This window comes from Rhinopithecus bieti, unplaced genomic scaffold, assembly GCF_001698545.2.
Source record: "Rhinopithecus bieti isolate Rb0 unplaced genomic scaffold, ASM169854v2 scaffold_57691, whole genome shotgun sequence".
Lineage (NCBI taxonomy): Eukaryota > Metazoa > Chordata > Mammalia > Primates > Cercopithecidae > Rhinopithecus > Rhinopithecus bieti.
Window position 1 is genome coordinate 2,164,537 of NW_016824383.1, and position 24,085 is coordinate 2,188,621.

The 24,085-nt window shown below is 41.1% G+C and overlaps 1 protein-coding gene across 1 annotated transcript; it reads right to left on the minus strand.

Moving 5' to 3' along the window:
• Window positions 1–124: 124 nt before the first annotated feature.
• Window positions 125–23,921, minus strand: LOC108522215 (uncharacterized). Its single transcript, XM_017862277.1, has 3 exons — window positions 22,518–23,921; window positions 20,587–20,696; window positions 125–1,231 (listed from the first exon to the last, which is right to left on the minus strand). Exons 1-3 carry the CDS (start codon window positions 22,583–22,585, stop codon window positions 1,005–1,007), a joined length of 405 nt encoding a protein of 134 aa, XP_017717766.1. The 5' UTR covers window positions 22,586–23,921; the 3' UTR covers window positions 125–1,004.
• Window positions 23,922–24,085: the final 164 nt, after the last annotated feature.

Consider the following 24,085-nt stretch of genomic DNA (forward strand, 5'->3'; position numbering starts at 1 on the left):
GTCTTTAAAAAATAAAATTATCCCATAGAGCTTGCTCCTTTGCAGGTGAGAGACCGTCACCACTGTTTCTTTACTATTTGTTAAGTGACCATTTTGTGTCACATATTGTCTTATATCCCGGGGCTGCAACTTAAATAATACTCTGTCTACCAGGAACTTCCAATCTAGTTTATTAAATTTTAATGACTTTGAATTAGATAAAACAGTGTAAGTTATTTATAGCATTCTTTAATTATACATTATTTAATTCAATAAAAATTTATTGACTAGAATTTACAGTCTAGTAGGGAGAGAAATCTAAACATTATAACAGGATGGTGCAAGTGCCATCATAAAGCACAGCTCATTGACTTGATCCTTCTTAAGGCAACTGGCCAGGGAAACCTCTCAGAGGTGTTAAGAGGCAGAAAACCTAAGGGCATTGAACACTTGTGGGCCTGGGGGCGGGATTTAGGGAGAAGGATGCTGCCAGAAAGATCTATTGCTTTGTAATGTTATTCAAGGCTAGCCCAGCCATGCACCAGCTGATTAACTATTGGAGTCCTTGGACACCACCTATAATCATTCTTAACCACTCATGTTGCATGGCTAATGAGAGGTCTTGTGGTACTGGCTTAATGAGTTGAAACGATTCAACTATAATTAGCACATTTATTATTTTAATATGAATCAATGCTTCTAAAGCCCTCACAAAGAACTTAATCTCTAAAGTAAATTAAGCCCTTCCTACAAGCTCCTTTATACTACTATCACACCTAGTGTTTTTTTCTAAGCATAAATCACACATATCATCCCCAAAATAGTTCCAATCATGGTGGATCGCAAACAGCCAGGCCAAAAGTAATTACGTTTTACTGTAAAATGTTTTCTGAGCTTTTCTGAAAATCCCAAGGAAGGGCCAGGAGGAGCAGATCTCCAGTTAGGATGACATTCTCATTGATCGTGATGATGGCAGTGCATTTTTGGTAAAACCAACAATGGTGCTTTTCAGACACAAGTCCTGCCTAACCTAACCTGGCGTGAAGGAGGCCCGCAGCCAGGTTTGCCCTTTCACTTGTTGCCTTCGTGTCTTCATCCATCAGGCTGAACAGAGAATCAATAACCAGTAGCCTAGTAGGATTTTTTAAGGTTATCACTCCCAATCCTTCATTTGACGGATGCTGAATGTTGATCAGATTGACTGAGAGTTGAAAAGTGGCCTTCTGCTGCAGGTTTGATGAGTTACCATTTTCTGCCAGATAAAGAAGTTTCAACAAAAGAAGAAAAATTACTTTTCTGGGATCTGTTCTTGCTCTATAGAAACAGAAACGCAGCTAAGAGGCTTAAAGTGGAAACAGCAGAATATTTAGGTCTCACCGAGGACCCTGCCTATTTTGACAGGGAAGTCCTTTTGTTCTATGTACATATTTTGAAAACCACTGTTTCTTTTATAGGAAAGGATTTCTAAAAGACATTCTTGGAAACTCCAAAGTAAAGCAAAATCTATTAGACATCTAGGATATAGTCTTGAAATTAATGTTAAGTGAGAACTGACATATCAAAGATGTAAGTATTAAGGTTCTAATCTATTTTACAATGAATTCCCATTTATCCAAAATGTTTCCAAATTCTAGAATTTTTTAAGAAATTCAGATTAAAAAACATACCAGCGAATGCTGGCTTTGGCAATGGTCTTTTCTCCTTTCCATGTTTGTAACTACTTTCTCCAACAGTGAGAAATACCTATAATAGTTTTCTTTTTTTTTTTTTTTTTTTTTTTTTTTTTTTTTTTTTTTGAGACGGAGTCTTGCTCTGCCGCCCAGGCTGGAGTGCAGTGGCCAGCTCTCAGCTCACTGCAAGCTCCGCCTCCCAGGTTCACGCCATTCTCCTGCCTCAGCCTCCCGAGTAGCTGGGACTACAGGCGCCCGCCTCGTCGCCCGGCTAGTTTTTTGTATTTTTTTAGTAGAGACGGGGTTTCACCGTATTAGCCAGGATGGTCTCGATCTCCTGACCTCATGATCTGCCCGTCTCGGCCTCCCAAAGTGCTGGGATTACAGGCTTGAGCCACCGCGCCCGGCCCCTATAATAGTTTTCAAATTGCTAAGCCAAGCCACTGAGAAAAGCAAGCCTATCAACTAGAGTTCGATATTGATGAAATTATTTTTCTTCTTGAGATTAAATTTGCATACAGTGCAATGCAGATACCTTAGGTGTACAATTCACTGAGGTTTGATAAATATATATACCTCATAGAATTATTATTGCAACCAAGATACATGGAACATTTCTATTATCCCCAAAATTCCTCTTATGTCCTCTTCCAGTCAGTCCCCAACTCCCACAGATAACCGTTCTGAAGTCTATCACTGTAGAATACTTCAGCCTATTCTTTTTTTTTTTCTTAGAGACAGGGTCTAGCTCTGTCACCAGGTTGGAGTGCAGTGGCACAATCATGGCTCACTGTAACCTTGAACTCCTGGGCTCAAGTAATCCTCCTGCCTCAGCCTTCAGAGTAGATAGAATTACAGGCACACACCACCATGCCTGGTTATTTTTTAAATTTTTGTAGAGACAGGGTCTCACTATGTTGCTCTGGCTGGTCTTGAACTCCTGGCCTCAAGCAATTCCCCTACCTTGGCCTCCCAAAGTGCTGAGATTATAGGTGTAAGCCACCGCATCTGACTTTACTTCAGCCTATTCTTGTACTTCATATAAATGAAATCATGAAATTATGTGTTCTTCTACATTTGGGCTCTTTTGCCCAAGACAGTGAGTTTGACATTTGTTCATACTGTTGGGTCTAGATCATTACTAGTTCATTCCTTTTACTGCTGAATAGTATTCCAGTGTATGAGTATTCCACAAATTGTTTACCCATTTTCCTGTCAGTGGACACTGGTTTTTTGTTTTTGTTTTTGTGGTAAGAATACTTACCATGAGATCCACCCTCTTAACAAATTTTTGATCTACCCTCTTAACAAACTGTTGAGTGTACAATGTAGTATTGTTAACTATAGTCATTACATTATACAGCAGATCTCTAGAGCACAGTCATCCTGCCTAACTGGAGCTCCACCTGTTGAACAGCTCCCCATTTCCTCCTCCCTGCAACCTCTGACAACCACCATGCTACTCTCTGCCTCTATGTACTTGACTCTTTTAGATTCCACATTGTATTAGTCTGTTCTCACGCAGCTATGAAGAAATACCCGAGACTGGGTAATTTATATAGGAAAGAGGTTTAATTGACTCACAGTTCCCCAGGGCTGGGCCTCAGAAAACTTACAATCATGGCAGAAGGGGAAGCAAACATGTCTTTCTTCACATGGCAGCAAGGAGGAGAAGATTGAGAGAAGTGCAGATCGAAGGGGGGAAAGCCCCTCACAAAACCATCAGATTTCGTGAGAACTCACTCACTTCCACGAGAACAGCACAGGGGAACCGCCCCATGATTCAATCACCTCCCACGAGGTCCCTCCCCTAAAACATGGGAATTATAACTCAAGATGAGATTTGGGTGGGAACACAGAGCCAGACCATATCACACATCTAAGTGAGATCATGCAGTATTTCTCTTTCTATGACTGGCTTATTTCACTTAGCACAATGCCCTGAAGTTTCATCCATGATGTCATGAATGACAGGATTTCCTTCTTTTTTCTTTTGATACTGGGTCTTGCTCTGTCACTCAGGCTGGAGTGGAGTGGTGTGGTCATAAACCACTGCAGCCTTGACCTCCTGTGCTCAAGCAATCCTCCACCTCAGCCTTCCATGCAGCTGGGACCACAGGTGTGTGTCAACACACCCTGCTAATTAAACAAACAAAAAAAAAATGTAGAGACAATATCTCACTATGTTGCACAGGCTGGTCTTGAACTCCTCAGCTCAAGTGATCCTCCTGCCTTGGCCTCCCAGAAGGCTGATTATAGGCACAGCCAGGATTTCCTTTTTTTGACGAACATTATAGTTTTTCCTCAGGATTGGTTATTATGAATAAAGTCTGTGGGAATATAAATGGGTGCAACCATTTTGGAAACCATTTGACAGTTTCTTATAAGGTTATAATACTCCTACCCTATGTATGACCCAGCAATTCCTCCACTAGGCGTTCACCTAAAGGAATAAAAATGTATTCACAAAGAGACTTGTGCAAGAATATTTATAGTGGCTTTATTCATGCTTGGGAAAGTCTTTCAATGAAGCCATCTAGCCTTGGTTAACTAGTTCTCCAGTGGAATTCTGCTCTTCGTCATTCATTCTCTTGAATATAATAATAATACAGATTTGAACATCCGTTAACTCCAATAAGTAGGCGACCTGTACATCTGTTTATGTTGTCTTTTTTTTCCTCCTCTTCATGAGTGTCCTGGGTAATCTTTGTTTGTCTATGAGGTTCTGGTAATGTTATCATCTTCCAGAGAGGGCTAGTCCTATCTTCTGGTAGGCAGATAAAGTCATAACTAATCAGGGACTGGTTCACTTTTTTTTTTTTTTAGTTTCCATCTACCTCTCATTTTCCCCACACATAGGGCATGGCCTCCAGGATTTCCAGCTGAGGTTCTGGAGTGCTGTCTGAAAGCCCTTCTCCCTTAGTGGGTCTTGAATTCCAACTGTCTTGAATTCTCCCCAGCCCTGTGAGAAGGAAGGAAACTCTGCTTTAGCCATTGGGAGTTTCCTGCTTTGTTTCAAGAACAGTTCAAGAATTCAGAAAGTCAGCAAACCTCTAGAAAGGCAAACAGCGGTTTGTTGGGCACAAATGTGCTGTGCCTCCCTTGTGACCAGGATTTTTGTTCCCTTCCACTCCAAATTCCAAAGACTTATTAGCCCTAAACTCCAATTTCTGTCTTTCTAGTCGTGTAAGATTGCCAACATTTCAGAAGGTATCTCTCTTCTTAGCAGCAGCTTTCTGCCTAGGTCTTCTGTCCAGAATCTCATCTTCCCACCTCCCATGACCAACAACTGGCAACTACTCGGAGGGAAAAAAGATGACATAAGGTTGGCTTTCCTCACTGTGGTGTTCTTCTCTAGGGGTCATAGCTGATAGGGTCTGTTTGCCTCAGGTAGTTTGAGATGCTTTCAGTTTCTTCAAAAAATAATCTTTCTAGTTGCTTTGTATGAAAGCTTCAGTTCACTGTAACCTAATTTGTCCTAGTCAGAAGCATAAGTTATGACTTAAATTTTTCTTGTCTAACTGCACTGGATAGGACCAATTCAATGTTTAAGTAACTTGACTTTTCTTTTAATGAGAATGTTTATGAGGTTGTTCATTAAGATGGATGTTTTGGGCAAGATGGGAACAACAGACACTAGGGACTCCAAAAGAGGGGAGGGAGGGAATGAGCAAGCGTTGAAAACTACCTTTCAGGTACTATGTTCACTATTTGGGTGGCAGGATCAATAGAAGCCCAACTTCAGCATCACACAATACACTCATGTAACAAACTTGTATATGTACCTCCTGAATCTAAAAAAATAAAAGATTGATGTTTTATGTGGCTTTTTAATAGATAGCTTTTATCAGATCAAGGATATTCTTTAATATTCTTAGTTTTCTATATTTTATCATTAAAAGCATTATTTAATTTTCTGTATCTATTAATATATCATTTTTCTCCTTTCATCTCAATTTTATAGAGTCCTGTGTGTGTGTGTGTGTGTGTGTGATGTGTGTTTTCCTAATTGTACTAGGGTTCTCCAGAGGTACAGAACTAATGGAATAGGTATACATGAAAGGGGAGTTTATCAAGGATTATTAACTCACACAATCACAAGGTCCCGCAACAGGCCACCTGCAGGCTGAGGAGCAAGGACAGTCAGTCTGAGTTATAAAACTGAAGAACTTGGAGTCTAGTGTTCGAGGGCAGGAAGCATCCAGCATGGGAGAAAGATGTAGGCTGGGAGGCTATGCCAGTCTCTCTTTTCACATTTTTCTGCCTGCTTATATTCTAGCCATGGCTGATCAGATTATGCCCACCCAAGGGTGGGTTAGCCTTTCCCAGTCCACTGACTCAAATGTCAATCTCCTTTGGCAACACCCTCACAGACACATCCAGGATCAATACTTTGTATCCTTCAATCCAATCAAGTTGACACTCAGTATTAGCCATTACACTAGTATTAAACTATTCTTTCATTACTGGAATAAATCTAGATTATGATACAGTATCTTTTATTACATTTATGACTGGATTGTATTTTCTATCACTTGTTTAGAATTTCATCTTTGCTAAAGTTGCAATTAGACTTTTTCTTTTCTTCTGCTGGGCTTGCCTGATTTTGCCATCAAGATTAAATTAAACTAATAGAATGAGCTGGAGGATATTTGATCTTTTATTATGCTCTAGAAAACTAAGTCTAAGATTAGAATAATGTGTTCCTTGAAAGCTTTTAGAACTCACCTGTAAAATTATCTGGGCATGGTGTTTTATTTGGGTACAAAATTTTAACTACTCCTCCCATTTATCTTCCTTATATATATTGAGCCAGTCAGTCTTTATAATTTTCATCAAACTTGGAAATTTTTCAGTCATTCTGTCATTTAGTTGAGTCTTTAAAAAGAGGTTTACTGGAATTTAATTCACATAATACAATGCCCACATTTAATGTGTACAGTGCAATGTTTTGTAGTATATTTATAGAGTTGGGCAACCACTACAACAGTCAATTTTCAAACATTTTCATTACCCCAAAATGAAACCTGATACCCACTGGCAGTCACTTTCCAATTACCTCCAACTTATAAGCCCTAGGCAATCACTTATCTATGTGCTATCTCTACAGATTTGCCTACTCTGGACTTAAAAAAAATAGTCACGCAACATGGGTCTTCTGTGGTTTAAAAAACAGAATGTACTGTCTCACAGTTCCAGGGGCTAGGTAACTGATAGTTAGGTGTTTGCAGCGTCGGTTTCTTCTGAGGCCCCTCTCCTTGGCTTGGAGATGGCCATCTTCTTGTGTCCCCACGTGATCTTCTCTCTGTGTGTCTGTGTCCTAATCTCCTCTTCTTGTAAGAATACCAGTCAGGTTGGATTAGGGTCCACTCATGGACCTCATTTTACCTTAATTATCTGAAGACTCTATCTCCAAATACAGTCACATTCTGAGGTGCTGGGGGTTAGGACTTCAACGTTATGAATGTTGGGGACACACGATCCAACCCACAATCCTAGGCAGTGAGGACACTGAATCCATTCTACTCTCTACTCTATTTTTGTGAGAGTTTGACATTGTTCATAATAGAAGGTTTTAACTTTTATTAAATTAGAAAATTGATGGAAGAGAAAAATAAAGTTAAGCCAGTATGAACTACTGTCATAGCTCTGGAAAGAAATACAATCACTTATCTTTAAAAAAAAAAAAAAAAAAAAAAAAGGCTTGATAATCCATAGGCCTATTAGCAGACCATCCTTTACATTCCTGAAGGGTAAATTGTGTCCCCTCAAATTCAAATATTGAAGCCCTACCACCCAGTACCTCAGAACGTGACTGTATTTGGAAATAGGGTCTTTAGATAACTAAGGTAAAAAGAGGTTATACGAGTGGATCCTAATCCAATCTGAATGGTATCCTTATAAGAAAAAGAGATTAGGGCACAGACACACAAAGAGGGAAGACCATGTTGGGAGACAGGGAGAAGATGGCCATCTGCAAGCCCAGGAGAGAGGTCTCCTGGGCTTGAAGAAACCAACCCTACTGACACCTTAATAGCAGCTGTATAGCCTCTAGAACTGTGAGGCAGTAAATAAGGTACCTCAGCCTCCAATGTCTAAGAAACCCAAGACCGTATCCAGTCCAAAGGGCAGTCAGACCTTCCCTATGTTAGGTATTAGATAGAACTGGAGTCTCACTAGTACACCACTGATTTAACTTTTGCTGACACTTAATATTGCCATTTAAGTTTAATCTTTCACAATATGGTAGTTATACTTGCCTAGTAAAACAACACAAGTGACCTTAGTGGTCTGTATCATTGGCATAGGCTGCAATATTAGAGGGAGGACAATTGAGTATCTCCATGCTAGGGTCAGCCACAACACATAAATATCAAAGTTACAGCCATTAGCTTTTAGGATTTTTTGGTTTACTTATGCAATTTCTTATTAATATGCCTCCAAGAGAACTGAGGATATTTCCAACACACCATGGAGTCAGAACACCCAATTTATCAAGATGAAATAAGATAAATATCCAAATTAGCTAAATGGGAGAAAAGTGGTTAATAGTCACAGAATCACAGAATTTAGAGGGCTGACTTCCATTTATGGCAATATAGTAAATTAACTGAGACCCCTCCTACCAAAAAAACGCCTGGAAATGATGGACAAAATATAATAAACATGCTTTCAAATATATGACTGAACATGCAAGAAAGTAAGCGAAATCCATCGGGGCAAAGCCAGAAATGAAACAGAAATGTAGTTCAGATTGCCCCGATAAATGTCGTTGGACTTGAGAACTGAGGGGCTACTGTTTTAACAGCCATGTGAGGACAGGAGATAAAGCCTTGAATCTATAGTAGGAAGACAGAGCGTAAGTTATCTAGTATCAGCACCCTCAAAGGCTTATGCTTCAGTAAAAGGGTAGATTAGGAACAAAATCCACCCACTGGCAAAGAGGTGTAACAAGAGAGCTTTCTGGTCTCATCTTGTCCTCTAGGTTACATTGTCTCTAAAACCAATACGACTCTTGAGAATTTTAATAATGAATCATTTTTCTCCTGTATTTGCAGTTCAAATTTATACTATCTTTGTGGTCTGGGACTCTCACCTCTGGTATGCCTGACAGAAAAAAATGCTTTGAAGGACACACCTTTAACCCAAGCCTCCAAAATCTCAACAGATAAGGCTCCATCAAACATCATTAGCTCACAATCACTAAGACACATGAGAAGATTCCGGGGTTGGACCCACTCATCTGGAACTGAATCATCTGAAACCCAGATATTTTAAATGATTTGCCCAAAAGTTCCATAGCATTTAATTGGCAGAGACAGACTAGAGCTCAGGGCTTATGAGTTGCCTGTGAATTATTTACTCCTTCCAGTAATCTGCCTCTTTCCATATAGAAGTTCTTTCTTTGGAAGAATCTAAGGGAAAATCAGGTTCAATTGTCTTTATTTATTTGTTTGTTTGTCTTGAGACGGAGTCTCACCTTGTTGCCCAGGCTGGAGTGCAGTGGCCCAGTACTCCTCCTCCTGGATTCAAGTGATTCTCCTGCCTCAGCCTCCAGAGTAACAGGGATTACAGGTGCACACCACCACGCCCAGCTAATTTTGTATTTTTTGTAGAGATGGGGTTTCACCATGTTGGCCAGGCTGGTCTTGAACTCCTGACCTCAAGTGATCCACCCACCTTGGCCTCCCAAAGTTCTGGGTTTACAGGCTTGAGTCACTGTGCCTGGCCACATTTTTCAATATACGATTGTTGATTTTGAAGATAATTGAGGTGAAGCATGGTGGGTCATGCCTGTAATGCCAGCACTTTGGGAGGCAGATGTGGGCAGATCACCTGAGGTCAGGAGTTCAAGACCAGTCTGACCAACATGGTGAAACCTCATCTCCATTAAAAATACAAAAATTCGCTTTGGGAGGCCAAGGCAGGCAGATCACGAGGTCAGGAGATTGAGACCATCCTGGCTAACACGGTGAAACCCCGTCTCTACTAAAAATACAAAAAATTAGCCGGGCATAGTGGCGGGCGCCTGTAGTCCCAGCTACTTGGGAGGCTGAGGCAGGAGAATGGTGTGAACCTGGGAGGAGGAGCTTGCAGTGAGCCGAGATCACGCCACTGCACTCCAGCCTGGGTGACAGAGCGAGACTCCGTCTCAAAAAAATAAAATAAAATAAATAAATTAATTAACCAGGCATGGGCGTGCACACCTGTAGTCCTAGCTACTCAGGAGGCTGAGGCAGAAGAATGACTTGAATCCGGGAGGTGAAGGTTGCAGTGAGCCAAGATCGTTCCACTGCACTCCAGCCTGGGTGACACAGTGAGACTCTGTCTCGAAAAAAAAACAAAAACAAACAAAAAACACCAAAAAACGAGCCTATTTGCCCCCAAATACTCAAATAAGCACGTGGGTTCTGCTACTGTCGTGCTTCAAGTTCACAAGTGTCCTCATCTGTATTCTGGAGACACTCTGCACCTAAGCAAGTATGTTGAAGAGATGTGCTACTCAGCTCTCTCACTGTCTGCTAACTGAAACACCCTTCAGGAAAGCAATCTGCTTAAGCATACCAATGGTTTTAAATGTAATGCTACTTTGAGTAATTCATTCTTAGGAAATTCTCAGACATATGAATAAAAGGTTAGTGTTCATTATACTCACACTATTGCAACCTACAATGCTGAAAAATTGAAAATGCCCTAATGTTCTACAAAAAAATGGCTACATAAATTACAGCACATGTTTAAAAGAGATTGTTCTATAGGCATTTAAAAAAATTTGAAGACTGCTATAGAACTGAATGGAAAAAAATGAATTAAAAATACACATATATGTTGTTCTCACTCATGGGGAGCCTAAAGAACTGATCTCATGGAGACAGAGAATAGAATGATAGACACCAGAGGCTGGGAAGGGTGTGTGAGTTGGAGGGGTTTGAATAAAGAGAGGTTGGTTAGTGGGTACAAATATACAGTTAGATAGAACAAATAAGCCACAATGTTCAACTGCAGAGTAGGGTGGCTATAGCTAGCAACAATGTATTGAATATTTCAACGTATCTGTAAGAGAGGACTTGAAATGTTACCAACACAGACATAATAAATACTCAAGGGGGGCCAGGCGAGGTGGCTCACACCTGTAATCCCACATTTTGGGAGGCTGAGGCAGGTGGATCACTTGAGGTCAGAAGTTTGAGACCAGCCTGGCCAACATGGTGAAACCCCATCTCTACTAAAAATACAAAAATTGGCCAGGCCTGGTGACGCATGCCTGTAATCTTAGCTACTTGGGGGGTGCAGAGGCAGAAGAATCAACTGAACCCAGGAGGTGGAGGTTGCAGTGAGCTAAGACCACACCACTGTACTCCCGTCTGGGTGACAAAGCAAGACTCCGTCTCAAATAAATAAATAAATAAATAAATAAATAAATAAATAACTCACTCAAGGTGATGGATACTCCAAATATCCTGACTCAACACATTCTATGCATTTAACAAATACATGTACCCCATAAATGCATAAAATACTTTGTATGAGTAAAAAAGTAACTTACAAAATTTGAAGAAGATAGCATTCCCTTTTTATAAATTAAAATTCTCTGAATTTTGTATTCCTATGGTCTCCACTGAAAGATTCCAATTTGTAATTGTCTTATTAAAACATATATTCACAAAATATATACATGCAGAAACCACAATGGTATAGCACTTCACACCTGTTAGGATGGCTAATATAAAAATAATAATAATGGGCCATGTGCAGAGGCTCACGCCTGTGATCCCAGCACTTAGGGAGGCCGAGGTGAGCAGATCACCTGAGGTCAGGAGTTCGAGACTAGCCTGACCAACATGGTGAAACCCTATCTCTACTAAAAATACAAAAATGAGCCTGGTGTGGTGGTGGGTGCCTGTAATCCCAGCTACTTGGGAGGCTGAGGCAGGAGAATCACTTGAACCTGGGAGGCGGAGGTTGCAGTGAGCAGAGATCGTGCCACTGGACTCCAACCTGGGCTATAGAGTGAGGCTCTGTCTCAAAACAAACAAACAAATAATAATAATAATAAACACTGGCAAAACTGAAAGGAATACTTGACACTGCTGGCAGGAATGTGAAATGATGCAGCTGCTGTGGAAAACAGTATGATGATTTCTCAAAAACCCAACCCACAAGAAATGAAAGCAGAGACTCAAGCTGACATGTGTGCACCCATGTTCATAGCAGTGTTGTTCAAAACAGCCAAAAGGTGGAAGCTACCCAAGGGTCCATCAATGGATCAATGGATAAGAAAATGTGGTAACCGTCTACCTGTCTTTAAAATCAATACGACTACTACTAATAATAAATAAAAATAATAATAATAAAATCAATACTACTCTGAGAATGCTAACCATGGGCCTTTTCTCCTGTATGTGCTATTCAAATTGGTACCAACTTTGAGGTCTGGAAATCCCTACACTGAAAGACTCACATAAAAAGCCATCTCAGGCTGATAACCCCTCTGGAATGACTGGCAGAAAAAAAATGTCTACAGGGACAAGCCAATCCATATTATTCAGCCTTAAAAAAGGAAGGGAATTCTGACACATGCTACAATATGGATGGACCTTGAGGACATTATGCTAAGTGAAACAAGCCAGTCACAAAAGGACAAATACCATACGACTCCACTTCTATGAGGTATGTAGTCAAATTCACAGAGACTCACAGAGATGGAAGGCAGAATGGTGGTTGCCCCAGGCCAGGCGTGAGAGAAGATTGGAGGGTTATTGTTTAGTGGGTACAGAATTTAGTTTTGCAAGATGAAGAGTTCTAGAGATGGATGGTGGTGATGGATGTGTGTGTTTTGCCACAATAAAATATATACATGAAAATACATGGATATACATATATACTATAACAGTCATATAAAAAAATACATGGCTAGGTAGGTTGATAGATAAAAAAATTGATAGCTTTATGGTGTATTCATTTCCTATTGCTGCTGTGTAACAAATTTCCACAAACTTGGAGGCTTATAACAACACACATTTTTTCTCTTACAGTTCTGGAGAAATAAGTCAGAAATTAAGGTGTCAGCAGGACCACTCTCTCTCTCTTTGGAGGATCTAGGGGAAAATTCTGTTTCCTGGCTTTCTGCCTTTAGAAGCTGCCTGCATTCCTTGGCTCATGGCTCTTTCCTCCATCTTCAAAGCCATCTTCCTCCTAACTGAAATTTTTTATCCTTTGACCAACATCTCCCTAACTGTCCCATTCTCTGGTAACTTCGATTCTACTCTCTACTTCTGTGAGATCAACTTTTTTCAATTCCACATCTGAGCAAGATCATTGGTATTTGTCTTTTCATTCCTGGCTTATTTCACTTAACATGATGTCCTCCAGGACATCGACATCTTTGGAAGCCATTATTCAGCCTACTCACTCATGAATGGACAGGAGAAAAGAGGGAAGGAAAATGAAAAACAGTGGAAGAAAATATCCTCTGTAAATAGTTAATAAGCTTTTGTGATGAAAAGTTTTATAAAAAATGCAACATTTTAAATGGGCTTTCTTAATTGATATAATTTGGGTATTTGTCTCTTCCAAATCTCATGTTGAAATGTGACTCCCAGTGTTGGAGGTGGGGCTTGGTGGGAGGTGTTTGTGTCATGGGGGTGGATCCCTCATGAATGGCTTGGTACCTCCCTGCTGCAATGAGTGACTTCATGGAAATCTGGTTATTAAAGAGCCTGGCACCTCCCTCCCACTCTCTGTGGCTCCCTCTCTTAATATGTGACAAGCCAGCTCCCCTTGCCTTCCTCCATGACTGGAAGCTTCCTGAGGCCTCACCAGAAGCAGATGCTGGCTTCTTGTACAGCCTGCAGAACCATGAGCCAAATAAACCTCTTTTCTCTATAAACTACCCAGCCTCAGGTATTCCTTTATAGCAACACAAATGGACTAAGACATTAATGCAAGTATAATTTAGTGTATTTGGGGTGCTTTTCCAGGTGTGGGATGGGTTCCACTAGACCATCCAACATGTCTGGTATAATTATCCTAATGAGTAATCCATTTGTAAGGTGTCATTCTGTAACAGGAATGTTGCCTATAGCTTCAATGTTTACAGCTCCCTCTGGAAAATTTCCAGTCTCACCACAGTCAGGTTTTCCATTCCTACACTTTTCTTGTGCTACTGGCATTCATGATGAGATTTATACACATTGTCTATCAAATGAGGTATTTTGATGAGGTATTGCATTCACTTTTTCTGTAAAGCACAGCTTTGAAGAATTGAAAAAATTAAACATTTCCCAAGGATCATCATTATTGTTCTTCAGTTAATGAATATTTCTCTTAAAAGCAAGTCCTGTAATGAGAGCATTCTGTGAATTAAGGCATTGATTTCTTGCACTGTCCTATGAGGTGAGTGGTAGCACTATGGTCATTTACAGACAAGGAAGGTGCCTCATAGAGAGGGCATACAACCTGCCGAGGTCTCCCAGTGACTAATTTTTGAAGGCATGAGAGGGGAGGCATTTATGAAACAACACGGAACCCTATTTATGCTCTACAGCTAATCACATGCATGTCTTCTGAAAAGATCAAAGATAGGTCTGACCTCAGAGTCCCCTCACACAACTGTGCATTTCAGGTCAGACTATTAGTGTTAACACATCACCTCTGCTCTCTTCAAACTCTTTAGTGCTTCTAAAACATATAGAGAAAGCGGAAGAGACAGTTCTTGCTCTTTTAAATATCCTACAACTTAATTTGGGAGATAATACATATACCCTATAATGTAAGTTAAGTGACAAAATGATCTATACCCTCAAACACACAACACAAGAGTGACCAAGAGCAGGTCAACATACACAAAACCAAAGAGTGATAAGGATGAAGTCTGTTGGAGATTTGGTGGTTAAATGCATTTCTCTTTTCTAGGCATTTGAGGGCACAGCCTGGCAGTTTAATATGACAAACCGGGTTCTTCTATAGATGTTACTCATAAATATCCTTTAGGAGTGAACAAAAAAGTAATTTTAAAGCGAGTTGGGGCTTTTTAAAAAAATGTATGTTAGTATGAACACTGACTCCTTGGAAATTATACCAATGCTCAGAAAGCAAATTTTAGTAAAGAAAAATAGAGGAAGACAAAGAAGGGAATCTTGATTTAGAGCAATGGCAAGAAGGCATGCTGCATTTATAAATTTCTAAAGAGCAGCTTGTTAAATAAATGGTTTCTCTTTGGAAGGCAGATGCTTATCAAGGAACGCTCCTCTGAAGTGCAGCTTGTTAATCTGCGGTGGGAGATGTCTGGGCACTTTTGTTCCCCAAAGGTCCTGATGAGATAAGGAGGGGGAAAGCTTGGCAGCTGCTCTGGGATCTGTATTCAGGAAGCAACCTGGAATCAGGTGAGCTGTGTTTATGCTCACAGCTAATCACAGACTTTCCTTCTAACATACAGAATGGTGTGCCCGCATTTGTGAGTACACAAACGTGCGTGCACGTGCACAAACACACACACCTTCTTACCTGATTCTGGCACAGCAACACAGAGATTAATATTCAGAAAGAGTTCTGTACCAGGACTTTCTACCAGTGTTTCCAACAGTGGGACACAGCATACTGGTTTATCAGGCTAAGCAAGAAGAAATGAAACCAGGTTTGCCTGATGAAGTCTAAAACTGGAAGTCCTAAGGGGGCAAAGTGAAAGAAAGGTCAGTTTTTTACCTACTGTTAGCTGCACTTAGAAGCAGCAGTAAAATCTTGGAAAAGAGGCATGGAATATACATGGGCAGTGTTCCTCCAAATATTTCATGAGAGACCAGGAGATGCCGCTTTTGCTTTTAAATCCAGAGCAGAGGATGAGTTTAAGTCTTGAGCAAGGTACTGCTCAAGGTACTGGAGGGAGTCTGTTCCCCACAAACTGCGAAGAATGTTACTCTCCATGAGGGCAGGGAATTTTACTTTCTTAGCATTGTATGTCCAGCCCTGGCACAGGATATAGCCCAATACGTATTTGATGAATGAACAGATAATATGAATGAATGCACAAATGCCGTATTACAGCAAATTTTTCACCTCTTGGGGATCTTAGCTAAAGCAAAAGTAGAGGCAATTTGTCCAGCCAGCATTTCCTCTCTCTAATACCAAAACCACTATTTGAACTCATTGGAAGAGAAGCTTAAAAGGCAGATGTAAATGTTTATTCCTCTATCGCTGCAAATCTTAGCACAGCCTTGATAACCAAATACCAATCAACTCTACAAAATAATAGAAGTTGGCCAGTTACAGTGGCTCGTGCCTGTAATCCCAGCACTTTTGGAGGCCGAGGCGGATGGCTCACTTGGTCAGGAGTTTGAGACCAACCTGACCAACATGGTGAAACCCTGTCTTTACTAAAAGGGCACAAAAATTAGCCGGGCATGGTGGTGGGCACCTGTAATCTCAGTTAGTCAGGAGGCTGAGGCAGGAGAGTTGCTTGAACCCAGGAGGCCAAGGTTGCAGTGAGCCAAGATTGCACCACTGCACTCCAGCCTGGGTGACACAGCAAGACTCCCATCCCTCTGGATGGAATGGGACATCCTTTTCCCTACAGAAGGCATGTTTCATCCCTTTAATGTTGGTAGGAAAATAGTTGGGTAAAGTCCTTTCCATCTCTCCCCATTTTGGGGGCAGTTATGTCTTCATTACTGTTTCCTTTCCTCTCTCTCATCTCCAAATATATATCCACAAATGTTTGCTACTTACATTACAAAACATTTAGAAAATTCTCTCTTCCCACCTTCCAGAGTTCTCAACTTTCCCCTGTTCTCTTCAACCCTCCTCACTTTTCAAGTAAAATTGTAAAGGTGGTATCCAAAGTCAAACCTCACTTCTCACTTGACAAAACCCAATAATTACTGTTTTCTTAAGTCAGATGCTCCTGCTAATCTGATACAAACCATCCAAAATTAGCCTTTTCCCTCCCCCTCAGTGCCAATGGCATTAAATGACTCAACTCTGCCTCACACCGGCCCCTTCAGCTTCCACGGTTTGAGCTGACCTCCTTGTCAGGACACACTCTCTTGTCCCATAGCATCTTTTCCATTCACCCTGATAAACCATCTTCTTCACTTCAGCACCCCTCTCTCTAGCTTAAAACAACATCAGGCTTGGCTCTTTCTCCACAGGGTTATAGCAGCAGCAGATGCTCTGCTATCTGGCATAGTGGTGGGAAGGAAAAATGTTGCTTAATCTGTATTCCAGTTAAAGGACAGGGGTCACATTTATCATACTTGGGTGGTCAACCTTCAAATACAGTAATTCACATGGTAGAATGTACTTAGTACTGAAGTGATACTGAACTGTAATGAGTCTTCGATGATTCAGAAGGTACTGCAGGAATATTACAACACTTATGAGTCATCATTATGAATATCAGCCATCACTGAATTGTAGGTTTTGAAAGTACCACTGATGGATGGACCAGATTTGCTTCTGTGCAGTTGTCTGTTTCCTTGGACAGGGGCAGCACATCTCTGAACTTGCCTGGAAAATCTCTGGAGGGCACTAGCTGGCTTCTTGGCGTCCAGTCCTCTAACATGACTTTGCCCGCTCAACAAATATTTAAGTTCCTACTATGTGCCTGGCAGATTTGCTAGATTTTTGGTTCAGACGTTATCTACTGCATATGACGATCTTCCTCCTCGAGTGCCTTAGCAAAAAGAATGGGTACCATGCTTCCCTGTATCTTTTAGGAAAAGGTTTGTTTTTTTCTGTTTTTCCCAGTTGATGGTCAATTTTAACAAATGGAGAAGTTTCACAGGGTCTTTCTCTTGATCTTTATCTGATCTGTTGGGTAATAATGTACATTTGAAGTGTAAAGCATAACTAGGTTTCTAAATTATTTTCAGCTGATTGACAATGTTTCTAACTGCAAAAGAAAAACTCATTTCTATGCCAAACAGGACTAAAAAACATTCATGGATGTGTCCACTTCCTTGTCACTCACCAATTTATTTTGGTTGGGGGGTAATATATCCACTGATTGATATTTGATCCCTAACTTTATTCAAGATTTATTTATTTATTTATTTTGAGACAGAGTTTTGCCCTTGCTGCCCAGGCTGAAGTGCAATGTCACGGTCTTGGCTCACCGCAACCTTCTGCCTCAGCCTTCCGAGTAGCTGGGACTACAGGCATGCACCACCACGCCCGGCTAATTTTGTATTTTTAGTAGAGACGGAATTTCTCCATGTTGGTCAGGCTGGTCTTGAACTCCTGACTTCAGGTAATCCACCTGCCTCGGCCTCCCAAAGTGTTGGGATTACAGGCGTGAGCCACCGCGCCCGGCGTCAAGATTTAATTTGAAGGCCCACTGGAGAGAAATGGGATCCTGCAGACAGGAAGCAGTTCTGGCTCTCCTGGGGACCAAGCTATCACCTCTATCTGCTGTACTTCAGCATTCCCAATGGTTTTAAACTGGATGTTAGTACTTGCTCAGAGCAATGTAAGGAAATATCTGATGGTGACTAGAAGGCTTTATATGAGCCACTGAAATATCCCTTGGAGCGAATTGCCACCTTTTCTGAAAAGAGCTGCATTATCTTAAAAATAACCAAGCACTTTAACACTGAAATGTTTTCCCCTGGAATCCTTCAAACTTTCTTGATAAGCTCATCTCAACAGAATTTTAAAATTTTAAAATCAACAATCTATCACATCAGGTTAAAATATTTTAATTAATGCAATTAATTAAAATTAATTATATATACACCATATACCAACTCGATTTTATGTATTTTTATTGAAAATATGAACAAAATAAATACCTCTTCTTTTCTACTAATAAGATGTCACGTGATTAAAGGTAAGCATTGAAATTCTTTCAGATAACCTGGAAGGAAATGTCCCTTTTCTCTTTGCCGAGTTTCTCTCTGGGAAATGAAGAAACAAGATTGTGAGAGTTCAAAGTTCCTTCCTCACCTGCTGCCAAGTTCACACTCAGCAGGTTGCCATATGTATTATATTTACCTTATGGATGGCAGAGATTGTCTGTGACCAACAGCATTTATGACTCTGTCTAGTTCTTGTTTCTTCCATTTCATAGAATATACACTCTCAAGGTTCTCAAAAACCATTTATTCCAAGATACTTTCCTAGGCGAGAGTTTAGGGACTGCTTGTTTTGTGAGTCTCCAAAAGGCTATAATAATACTTAAATGCAAGGGATGAGGCAAAAGCCATCTTTGAAAATTACATTTGAAGAATGCAGTGTAAATGGAATTAGATATTCCAAGTGTTAAAAAAAAAATGGGACGGGATGAGTTTAGGGGTTACTTCATTTAAATCCTCACTTTTCACTCAGACTAGTCAAAATAGCACCCATTTCAGGCTAGACTTGTTGCCAAGCTAATCTTTTTAAAAGTACAATAACACACACTTGTAAAAATTTGAAGCAGTGCAGAAAGAATGAGAAATAGCCAAACCATGAGTTCCCTCACCTCTGATCCCCTAATCCCATTCCATGGAGGTAACCACTTAAAAATTTCTGTGTATCCTCTTGGACTTTTTAAGAGATGAGGTCTCAGCATAGGCTGGAGTGCAGCGATGCAATCATAGCTCACTGCAGCCTCAAACTCCTGGCCTCAATCGATGCTCCCACCTCAGCCTCCTGAGTAGCTGGGTTTACAGGCATGTGACACTCTGCCCAGCTCTTCTTGATGTTTTAATGCATATACTAGCGTATATTTCCTTAAATAGAAGCACGCACACACCAAATCAGAATATACTTTCAGTTCTACAATTTGACAATACACGTAGTTAATTTATAGCAAGTATGCCACGAATTGAGGGGTTTGTTTTGTTTTTGCAGGGCTGCCAATATGCTGTCTTCATGGGATGGTAAAGAAAATATCCCTTGGGCCCCATCTAATATGAAATCCTGAGGTGGGTACAGAGAAGGTGCTAGAGCTTTGATAGTGCGGTTTCTTTCTGAAAGAAAAACCATCATAGTGCACCCGCCCCCAACTCATTTAACAAGGCTTGATGGAGTGAACAATTTCATGGCAGGCACTGAATTAGGCTCTGGGTATTCTGAGCTCAGGAAGAGGCAGGGCCCCTGCCCTCATGAGGCTTTACAGTCTGCTCTCCATCCAACTCCTGTCCCTAGAGGATCTGCTCAACTCATTCAAGACATTTACTGAGCACCTGTCATAAAGCAAGCACTATTCTAGACACCATATAAAAACGAATAAGGTTCCAAACCTGCCTTTAGGAAACGTTAAGTCTAACAGGGAACTGGGTTACGTCTCAGCAAGGACTGTATAATATGTGCATGGTGGTGTTACAGAGGCAAGAAGAGGGGTCACTTCACTTAGCTTTGGGGTGGTGGGAGGGAGGGGTTGGAAGCTTTCCTGAATTGGGTAGAACTGGGGTGGGTTTATTTCAGACAGAGGGGCCAATGTGAGCGCATACCTCCTTCAGGGTACAGCAGGGGTCTAGGGCTTCCAAGGCATAAGGCAGGGTCAGACATGGAAGGCTTTGCATGCCTCTAAGGGGCTGGGATATACCCTAGGTGACGGGGAGATGGTTATTCAGGAAGCAGGAGGATTGAGGAGGGGGTGTAAAGAATCAGAGAGCCCACTCTTCCAGCCCTAGGAGGTGGGAACCAACTTGGCAGCCTGTGTTGCAGACAAATTCAGAGGAGAAATGATGAGAACCTAAACCAGGGCAGGCATAGAGATGAACTTAAGACCTATCTAGTGTGTAAAACCACCAGGGCTTGAGAACCAACTAGATGTGAAGGTTACGAAAAAGAGAAGTGTTATGGTCTGACGTATCCCCCAAATCATGTTGAAATGGAACCCCCAGGGTGATGGTATTTGGAGATGGCATCTGTGGGAGATAATTAGGTCATGAAGGTGGAGCCCTCATGAATGGGATTAGTGCCCTTAGAAGAGAAGGCCAGAGAGCAAGCTTACCCTCCACCCACTGTGAGAACATGAGAAGCTGGCCGCTGCATCCCAGAAGAGGGCCCTCACCAGAACCCGGCCATGATGGCACCATGATCTTGGACTTCCAGCCTCCTGAGCTGTAAGAAATAAATGTCTGTTCTTTATAAGCCACCCAGTTGGCGGTATTCTGTTACAGCTGCAGGAGCTAAGACTGGAGGGGTCAGGGGCAACTCCCAGGTTGATGGTGTTATTGACTAGCAGAAGAAATTCAGTCTCCCTGGAAGTTGGGTTAAAATAATTGTTTTTAAAGATTTCTGCACTATCTGCAACGCTCTGTACTTGTGCTTTACCCTCAGCATATAATTCCTTTTCTGTCTGAAACACTCTCAATCCTACCTTTTCCTCCAATCTTATTTAACTGAGCCAAAAAATCTTCCACACCTCCCATTGTTTTCAACTTAGCAAAGCCGGCTGAGTCTGCCAACAGTCCCCACGATCCGGACGTTGCTCTTGAAGGACTCACTGTGAGAAGGGCCCTCAGCAATCCCATTCCCAGAGCTCTTCGCAGCACTAGGTTCTGCAGACATGCTTTGAAATGCTCTTCCTTGCTTTCTTGGCATTGCACTCTCCCTCCTGGCTTCCTCCAACCCACAGCTGCTCCCCTGCTGGCTCCCCTCCTCTTCCTCCAGATTCTTTTTTCCTCATATGCTCCACAGGTGATCCCACCGCACTGCAGCCTGACCTTCATCTCCACGATGATGTCTCTCAATGCTCACTCCAGATATTCTTTATAAATTCCAAAGTCTAGTATCCAACTGCCCATATTCAGTGTAGTCCCATTGAATCTTTCCAAAACTCATCCTTTCTCCTATCCCCTGGCACCTAACAAATGGTCCTGCCATCCACTCATTCCCCAAAGCCTGATACCTGGGCACTGCTGGCAGCCACACGGATGCAGCACTCTCCCGCCCCTCACCTTTCCAGCTGCTGTTTACCCTAAGATGCTCTTCCTTTCCTTAAAAACTGTATTTGACGGCTGGGTGCAGTGGCTCAAGCCTGTAATCCCAGCACTTTGGGAGGCCAAGACGGGTGGATCACGAGGTCAGGAGATCGAGACCAACCTGGCTAACACAGTGAAACCCCGTCTCTACTAAAAAAAAAAAATACAAAAAGCTAGCCGGGCGTGGTGGCCGGCACCTGTAGTCCCAGCTACTTGGGAGGCTGAGGCCGGAGAGTGGCATGGACCCGGGAGGCGGAGCTTGCCGTGAGCTGAGATTCGGCCACTGCACTCCAGCCTGGGCGACAGAGTGAGACTCTGTCTCAAAAAAAAAAAAAAAAAAAAAAAAAAAAACTGTATTTGACATGTAGAAACATTAACTACAAAACCACCATACCAAATTTTAGCTTATCATTCCACTTTGCCTTTATTTTTTATATTTAATATTAAGAACATATTTAATATGTACAAAACTCTTATCTATTAGTCATAAAGCATAATATATTAATAGTATATAATAACACTCGTAAGTCTACCAGGAGGAACCAGAACAGCCGCATAACTTGACATCTACCTATGTGCTCCTGTACCTTTCACTTCCTCCTTCCATGGGTAATTACTATGCTCAATTTTGGTTTATCATTGTTACCTTCTTTTTTAATAGCATAGTTTTATTGTATATGTATGCTTAGACTACATATTCTTTGGTTTTGCTTGCTTTTGAGCTCAAGAAAAATAGTACACCACATGTGGTCTCTTTGAACTTGCTACTTTTCCTCAATATTTTCTGAGATTCATTCTTATTGTTAGCTATAGCTGTAGTTCACTCATTTCCACTACTGAATAATATCCTGTAGGATGAATATATATATATCTAATTATTCACCTATTTTCCTCCAGACATACATTTCACTTTCTCCAGTTATGAACTATTATAAATACGTTATATGAACATTCTTACCCATTCCTCCTAGGGGCCACATACAAGAGTTTGCTGGACGTACAGGTGGGAGTTGGAAGCAAGATCATAAGGTCTGGAAGTGTTCAAGTCTGTGAGGGAAAATTGTTTTTTAAAGCAGTGGTGCCTGTTCACACATCCACAATGTTGTACAAGTCCCTACAGATCTAACACCTGGTATTGTCAGACCCAACTTTTGCAAATCTTATGGATATAAAATGGAATCTCATTGTGGTCCTAATTCGTATTTCCCTTACCACCAATGCTACAGAACATCTATTTATTTAAAAGCCCTATTTATTTCCTCTTGTGTAGTCTTCTCTATTTTTCTATTTTTTTTTAAACAGGAATTCTCTATATTTGTGATTATGAATCCCGTGTCAGTTATTTGTATTATAAATGTCTTCTCAAGTTGTGGCTCATCTTCTCACTTCAAGTGTTTGCTTAATGTAAGTCTTTAGTTTTAACAGAATTCACTTAACCACCTTGTCATTTGTGATTACTACTTTATGTCTCAAGAGATTCTTTCCTGCCCTAAGGCTTTTTTCATCCAAACACTGACAATTTTTGCTTTCTGTATTAAAGCCCTTAACATATTTGGAACTTATCATTGGGTAAGGTGAGATACATTAAAATTTCTTTTTTTCCCACATGAATAGCCATTGTTCTGAGACTACTTAGGGAGTGAGCCTTCCTATCCCCACTGACCTGCCATGTTACCAGGTCATTTTGCAAAGGTCAACATATGCCTACCAAGTTTCTAGGCCCTTATTTTGTTCCCCTGCTCATAATGCCTGCCTCTGCACCACATGACACTGTCTTGACAACGAAACTTGGTATCACATAGGCTGCGTCTCCTCAATCTTTCCTTCATATTTAGAAGCATTTGGTAATTTTAAGTCCTTTGCTAATCCATATAAACACCTGCTTGTTTCATTCAATAAAATCTCTGCTGGAATTTCCAATGAAAATGGTATTAAATCCATAGATCAATTTGGGGAGATCTGATACTTTTACAATCTTTAATATTCCTATTCATGAACAAAGACAGTTTTTCATTTGTTCCTCCCTTGCTTCTTTGTCTTCATCCTTCAAATCTCAAATCAGGACTCCAACGCTACCTTCTCCTGAATATTTCCACCACCATCTTCAAGTAGGATGAGTGTATATTTTGCATGCAAATTTTTGAGATAACTGCAATCATCCAAGAAAAAGATGACATGGGTGAGTTTGAGGCTTGTTGCTTGAGTGGTGGCATCATTCTTCATTATTGAATACATTGAGAATTGGAGGGGGAATAAGATGGTAAGAAATGAGTGATGTTATGCTGCCCACCTGTCCAACTATGCACAGGATATCAGAGCCCAGCTGAGAACCTGCTCAATCCGGAAAACAATGAGAAGATGTTAACAATCCTTAACAGTAACTTTCCTCATTTCCTTTTTGTTTCCTCAGGGGCACGGAAATATGAAATTATGGGAGGATGAAAACGCCCAGAGAGCATGGCTGCTTGACCACACTGGGGCAAACGGCTTCAGTGTTTCTGACAAGCAAGCATCGTGAGAGCATGC

What these genes read in the sequence shown, in the direction of transcription:
- LOC108522215 (XM_017862277.1), bottom strand. Translation starts at nt 22,585, where the DNA reads ATGATCTTGCTTCCAACTCCCACCTGTACGTCCAGCAAACTCTTGTAT. An exon ending in GTGGCCCCTAGGAGGAATGG is followed by an intron (nt 20,697 to 22,517) that starts GTAAGAATGTTC and finishes TATTTCTTACAG; the next exon opens with CTCAGGAGGCTGGAAGTCCA. An exon ending in GTTCTCACAGTGGGTGGAGG is followed by an intron (nt 1,232 to 20,586) that starts GTAAGCTTGCTC and finishes TTTATCTGGCAG; the next exon opens with AAAATGGTAACTCATCAAAC.